The 7,500-nt window shown below is 34.9% G+C and overlaps 1 protein-coding gene across 1 annotated transcript in view; it reads left to right on the plus strand.

The window, feature by feature from the left end:
* Positions 1–5,263, plus strand: part of LOC125031479 (small glutamine-rich tetratricopeptide repeat-containing protein alpha-like) — an 11,060-nt gene extending 5,797 nt beyond the window's left edge. Inside the window, exons 5-8 of the mRNA XM_047622292.1 lie at positions 135–298; positions 2,161–2,284; positions 2,973–3,185; positions 3,592–5,263. Of these exons, the coding sequence (XP_047478248.1) occupies positions 135–298; positions 2,161–2,284; positions 2,973–3,185; positions 3,592–3,730 (640 nt within the window). The 3' untranslated portion in view covers positions 3,731–5,263. The remainder of the gene's footprint in view (positions 1–134; positions 299–2,160; positions 2,285–2,972; positions 3,186–3,591) is intronic.
* Positions 5,264–7,500: the final 2,237 nt, after the last annotated feature.

The raw sequence follows: 7,500 nt of genomic DNA on the forward strand, positions 1-7,500 counted from the left end.
TAAAGGCATAGAAATTTTATTGGTGCATATAACAATAACCAATGCAGTGTAGCTCTAGATAGTTTATTACATTTATCTAGTATGTATTGAATAGTAAATATGAGATTGAAGTAAGACAAATCTTTCTGTAACAGCTTGGCATTCTCAAGTCTAAATGATCACCGGAAAGCAAAGGAGTGCTACCAAAAGGCCTTAGAGCTTGAACCAGATAATGAAAGTTATAGAGGAAATCTGTCTATTGCTGAAGAGAAGCTTCGTGCAGAACCACAAGCTCCACCAAACCCATTTGCAGGACTTGGTATGGATTTCTTCTTTTTTTTCCCACCCCCTTTTTTCCAATGTGTTCTTTTTTTTTTTTTACATGGATTTTTTTTTTTTTACTTTTGCTGGAGTGTGCTTTTTCTTGACAGTAGTAGATTTTATAGTGGTGTTGTAGAAATATTTTTTTGTAAGTGAATGGTTAAACTGAATGCTCTACATCTGTATATGAGTAGACATAGAACATACAAACATATTTGCTTACTTTTTGTTTACAATTTTATTATTGTTTGTACATGCTTATTGCTATTTTATTACAAATATGATAAATTCATGTTACCTTTGCTTTTTGTAGTTACTTAGGTGCCTAGAGAGCAATACTGCTTTCAGAAAAATAACAGTTTATTGTACAGGCCATTGAGCAAGAAAATATGGAGTAGACAATAGAGTCAAATATACTCTTATACTCTTATATTTCTAATGAATGTGTAAGATTTAGTGATACAAATTAGCACCTTTTCTTTAGCTTTTAGTATGTAGGAAAAGTCTATATAAAGAAATGGATTTATATAGACATGGAAAAGTGAAGTTATGGTGACTGATGATAGGTCTTTTCAGTCAAACTTAGTCTAACCTTTCATATATCAAGCAGGGAAAGCATAGCTTATATTTGTATGTGTTAAATGATGCAAGAACACATCTTTTCAAATGATAAACTCAGAGTAAATGCTTGTCAAGGTTATTTTTTGTGTGTAAGGGGGGGGGTCAGTTAGGATATTTTAGGAATGGTTCTTGTGGCATGTGGATGGTTGATACTTTATGGTGGAAAATGTATTTCCATTTTGTCTTAATGATCTTGAGGGTTGAAAGCTAGAGAAATTTTGTGGCATATCATTTTTAATAATAATCAACCTCTGTTTCCACATGTTAAAGTTGCGGTCAGAAGCACATTAAGGGGTATCCAGTTGCAAAGTGAAACTATGACAGATATAGACAAAAAGTCAATAAGAGGGATAATTTTCTATATTCTGGAAATATTTGGCATCTTATATAGGGTTCCATATAGCTAAAATTTGCTGTGTCATCAAGGTGTAGCTACTGTGCTCTGTTCACCATGACCATTGCTCTTATGATTTCTGTGATGATTACTGGAATAGAAAGACATGGAGAGGAGAAAGAGTATGACAGAAAAACTTATTTCAAAGAAGGCAAAAGGAAGGGAAGGAGAGTGAGAGGTGGTCTCCAGTTAGTGCACATGCCCACCACGTGTAACTGTTTTCTTATCACAATCCAGAATGCACTGAAACAAAAATTATTATAATAATGATATGGCAAAAAAAAAAACACACACAGAAAAATTGGTACTTATATCTCAAAATAGTACATCTGGAAGCAAATATCTTATTTCTTCAACATATTTCTTTTAGTGCTCTCTCTCATCATCATCATCATTATTATTATTCATGAGGAATATAATACACACAGAAAGAATTATTAAGGTATTGTAACACATAGCAAAAGTAGAAATGACTGACATACATGGTAGATCTCTCTCTGGTTCATATGACTTTGTCCCTTTATATTGTATGTAAGCTTTCAGTTTTTTGATGTGGTGAAATATTTGTTGGGAATGATTCCTTGATAATGTGTAAACATTTTAAGCCCATATTTGAAAACAACATTTTTTTTATTTTATTTTAAATGTTATGTCCTTCCTTAAAGTAGGTGTAGTTTTTTATATATAGTTTTGTGCTTATGTATGATGAGTTCTGTTGTATTTTGTCCCCTTGGGGAGTCTTCAAGGATATGAATATATTCATAGAAGAAAAATGAAATATTTTACTGTCATTTTTATAGTAAATACTCATACATATACTCAAAGATTGAATGGGTTATTTACAGGTGGTCTAGGCAGTTTAGCAGGCCTGGGTGGTCCAGGTGGGCCTGATTTGAGTAACTTACTGAACAACCCAGCCCTCATGAACATGGCAACACAACTTATGTCAGACCCTAATATGCAGAACATGTAAGTGTGTGATTGGATTATCACTATTTATTTATGTATTTCTATGTGTGACTGGATTTTTATATATACATATATACATACATATATATATATATATATATATATATATATATATATATATATATATGTATGTGTGTGTGTCTGTCTGTATGTATGTATGTATGTATGTATGTATGTATGCAAAATCCTATGTGGTTCACACAAGGCTTATAATGTTTTTCTAGCAGTCCAACTGAGGTCTGAAAGCAAGTATCTGGCAGAGTTCCTTGTATGCCTTTTAAATCTTTCACATTGTTGCCAGAGTGAACATATTGAACAGCTGTCCTTGTATAAGTGCTTCATTTTGTCTCTAGTATTTTGAAGATAACAACAGTCTTCAGAGGTCTTCATTCATGGCCCAAAGGCAAACTGCATGTGATGATACTACAATGATAGCCTCTGTATTTGAATTGTATTTAAATTGTAAAAGCATCAAAGAAAACAGATAAGAGAGTAAATAAGCACTTCAGAGATAAAAGGGAACATACCTTTCTCATCCCTTGACCCCAGTCAGAAGACTGAAAACCACATCACCTCAACATCACACACAGGAATTTTTGGCCCTCCTGAGCAGGGTCTATGTATAGGTTTAGCATGCTTTGCTTCTCAGCATTATTATTATTTTCATTTTCTTTTTTATTACTTTCAGGATGAGCAGTTTTATGGGTGGTATGGGAGGTGGCATGGGACCAGGTATGGGACCAGGTATGGGACCAGGTATGGGACCAGGTATGGGACCAGGTGTGGGACCGGGTATGGGAGTGGGTGCGCCTGGAGGTGTGCCTGGAGGTGCGCCAGGAGGTGCGCCAGGAGGTGCTCCACCTGGCCCTGGAGCTGGAGGCATGGAAGCCCTTCTTAATGCGTATGTATACATGCCTATTACTTTTTACTTTCCAGTCCTATATTTAGGGGATTTTTTTAAGTGTGCTTCTTGAAAATACATTTTCTAATAAATTGCAGTAAGTTATTGTGTCAAAATCAGGTTTTCTTTTAAGTATGTAAATAGAGGACAAAAGAAATAAATGCACCCTTTCAAATTTGTGTATTAAGGGTTAATGAATTGATTTTCTGCTTTTACAAACAATAGATATGCATTATAGCTTGATGATAGCTAAGGAGAACATCATTAAAAAATGTATCATTACTAAGGAGAGGTCTTTTTTTTTTTCTTTATCTTGCAGTATCATTTCAAGTTTGAATCATAGCCATCACTATAATAACAAGTTGAAACAGATGTCTTTTAACTCCATGTCCATATTTGTTGACAGGGGGAGGCAGTTGGCAGAACAGATGCAGAGTCAAAACCCAGAATTAGTTGAGCAGATCCGTCGACAAATGAATCGCAATGCAGGAGGAGGAGGAGATGATCAACCTGGGGGCAATAACCAAAATCCTCCCCAAAGTTAATTTGTCTTTCTTCCTTTCTGTCTATTTTTGGTACATGGAACCTTTTGTTTCTGTTTTGTTTAGATTTTTCTCACTTTTTTCCTATTGGTGTGTTTCTTTTGTTTTGTTTTTGCTATTCAGAAATTACAAAGAAAGAACTTATTCACAATGAAACATGCTTTAGTAAACTAGTAGAGGGACCTCACATGCTGGTTTAAAAACAAATTTCCATGGCAGGGATTCAGATCTTTAAGATGGAGATATGCATTTTTATCATTATTGTTATTGATATTCATTACTTTTCAGGGTGAATAGAATGGACATTTAGAAATGTTGTGGGTTATATTCAATTTCCTATAGACCTTAAAAGTGTTTGAGATTGTGACACTTGTTTGATACTGTGGTATTATGTGGCTGCATCTGTGATAGTCCACTTGTCAGTGCAAGTATATGAAACACTGACAATCTGACTGTTGCATTCAGTGTTATTTTCATCCTACTTTACTGCATTATGCCATAATGAACATGTATATTTAAAAGGAAAATGTTGACTAAGTTGGAAATTTTATTTCTAAAGCAGGGGGTGGGGGGGTTACTTGGAATAATAATGTTTTTTTTTTCGGTGACTGATTTAATGGTTAAAGTATCATATTGGGAAGACAATAATAATATTAATTTTTACCCAGTATTCAGAAGTTTAATATGCATTTTCAATTATATTTTGTTTGCAAAATAAAGAAATGTTACATTGAAGATTTCTTTGTAATAATGATTATATCTATTTTTACATAGGTATTTATTGACACAGTTTATAAAAACAGTTTGCATGTGGAAAACTCATTGGAGGTTTGGATGACATTCAGTCTTTCATAATTTACCTCAATTGATAAAATATTAATTGTAATAAATTATAGGTTCAGTGATGTAGTTGTTTTTTCAGGTCTGATCATAGGTTGCAGATTAATGCTTTTGTATTGTTCCATGTTATCAAAACAATGTAGAGACCAAAATTATGGATTATTAAATAAAATAGCTTTTCAACTTTGAAATAAAGACTAATTATTTAAAATCTGTGTAATCAGAATTTCCCTGGTGTTTATTCCATTCTTATCCTTTATATGGCACTGTCTATTTGTATTTCTCAAACCAGAATATGATTATGTAGCATTTAACTTTTTTCAGACTACATTAGGTGAAACATGTAAATTTATGTTTCATGTAAATTTGAGATGTTCAAGCTGCCTTAGGCTTTGTAACTTAGACATTTTAGGGTGCTCACATTTGCCTGTTACACCACTGTATGTTAGTACTTGTGTCATCTTTTTAATCTCCTCATTTTTTTATTGTTTTTATTTCACCTTTTTCAGATTTATATGGTATTTTGAAAACTTTATTAATTATTGAACTTGATTAATGGTTGCAGAGTGAAGTCTGCTGGTAAGTGGAAAAGTTGGAAATTACATTTATCTTATTAGAAAGGCTTAATGGCATAGATGGAAGTATTTCTTACTAAAGAAAAATGTTTGTTGATCTGAAATAAAATGCAGTAGAAAATTTCTTGTCTTACTGCACCCCATTAGTATTTAAAAGATGTAGATATTTGAAAGAAGCAAAATGAGACATTGATGTGGTGGTATTTTATTTTGACCACTATTTGTCTTGAGTTCAATTTGTATTATGTGGGTTTTTAATATGTATGTAGATTTGAGCAAGTTAGTGAGTACATTTTTGTTTATGCAAATTGCAATATTATGAATGGAAAAAAAAACAAGTGAGCTTGAATATGTACATGTTTGTACATTTTTATTGATTTTTGTACAAGCATAGAAGTATGAGTATGTTGACAGTGGATATTCCTTTTGCAGATCCAACTTATTTAACAGTACATATACTATATTGGGACCCATGGTAAGTTTACATATGAAACCATTAAAATACTTCTGACAGTTGCAAAAAGGGTAATTGTCAGACTAGAACCATGTAAACCAAAGCAAATATAGTGGCTATAAAGAACACAAGGGACAACAAGCATCCACTGTATATCTTCAGGCAAGATAGAGTTTGGAGCCCTACCTGACAAGTCATTAAAAAATAAACCAGACTAAGCTCTGCTATTCCTAATATCAGAGTGGAGAGGCCATGGCATCCCTTGATGGAGTCATTTTCTTGCCACTGTATGAGATAACTGATCATGGGAAGCACATATTTGCTGATTAGAAAATATAAAAAGAAAATTCTGGTGCATTAATACTGGTTGATGTAAAGAAAAGGAGACTACAGAAGTTGACTAACTTCATAAGACAAGGCTAGATTTTCTTCTTTGTCAAAATGATATAGTGGAAAAATAATTACAAACAGATGATCAATATTTTAATAGTCTTATACATCAATTACAACCATATATTTTATAGTTATATTATTTTAAAAGTAAAAATGCATGAATACAAATAAAAGAAGATTGTAAAATGAAAGAAGTTTTTAATAATTTTTAAAAATGTGATTTTTTCCATCTGTTGCATAGAGCAATAGTTTAATAATAATAAATCTTCAAATCAGTGCCATCAAAGGTCCCAGGCAAAACAAGCCAGGTACATAATTATCTGCTACATCAGGGTTTTCAAGAATACTACATTAAATGTTAAAATATATGATAATTAGACTCCTGTGATAACCCCCCCAATCCCTTGCCCGTTGTTGTCGTGGGGGGGCTTAGGAGGCGGAGACTGGGACCCAATGCTGGGGAACTCCCCAACCTTGGGACTCAGCCCTCGACTCAACAAATTTTGCATGGTCTTTTTTTTTTTTTTTTTTTTTTTCCCTCCTACTTTTTCGTCTCTGTCCCTTCGCCAACCCCTTCTACTACCCACTTCCTAAGGTGTGAGAGCCGTGCTGAAAGGATGAAAGGCTGACTTTGTGCCAGTCCTGAACGGCCTGAGGGAGCCATGGGCACGGTATTCCCCTGCTTTAGTTGTCTAGCCCTTACCCCTCAAGCGACCCTGAGGGGTGGACCATTTCTCTCCCCAACATACTCCAGGCTTATCATAGCCAACAATGAATAACCATTAACCATTAACCATACCATTATTAGAGGCAATTGCCTCTTCATCAAATAGCTCCACCAATTCAAACTCGCCCGATTCCCTGACCCCAGGTTCTCCTTTGACCACGGCTCTGAACACTACAACTAATACCCCCTCCTCAATGCCGACTAGTACAGTATCCACCCTAATCAACGCCCCAGGAGACATTTCTACTCCCAACATGCTCAACTTCAACAACTATACCCCCACAACCTTCATCAACTACCCCATCCTCCCTTATTACTGCCTTACAACCTTATTTGTGTGCTGTGTGGTGCAGCGGTAGCGTTCTCGTCTAGCAATCTTGCTGACCTGCGTTCGAATCCCTCGCCGCCAGTGGATGGCAACCCCGGCTATTCCATGCACACAGGGGATAGTTTCGAAGCAAAATGAAACAGACAGTATGTCACACCAAGAATATCCATTGTAATAAATGGAATCAATACTAAACTATTGTCCACCTCCCCATAACACTACCTCCCTCAACACTACTCCCTCTTCCACATGCCCCCGTCCTTCTACTACCCCCATCTCTACAAAATTCTTAAATAATCTATTTAGCCCAGCCAAATGGGACCGATTTTCGTGATCCCTCCCACAACTTCTCACACTTTCTGCTTTGACAACCTGTTTTCATTCCTCAAATGCATATACATCCTTCACTTGATCTAACCACTATACATTACCTTACCCAACCTTAACCCATTTACT

This window comes from Penaeus chinensis, chromosome 2 (assembly GCF_019202785.1).
Source record: "Penaeus chinensis breed Huanghai No. 1 chromosome 2, ASM1920278v2, whole genome shotgun sequence".
In the NCBI taxonomy this organism is placed as follows: domain Eukaryota; kingdom Metazoa; phylum Arthropoda; class Malacostraca; order Decapoda; family Penaeidae; genus Penaeus; species Penaeus chinensis.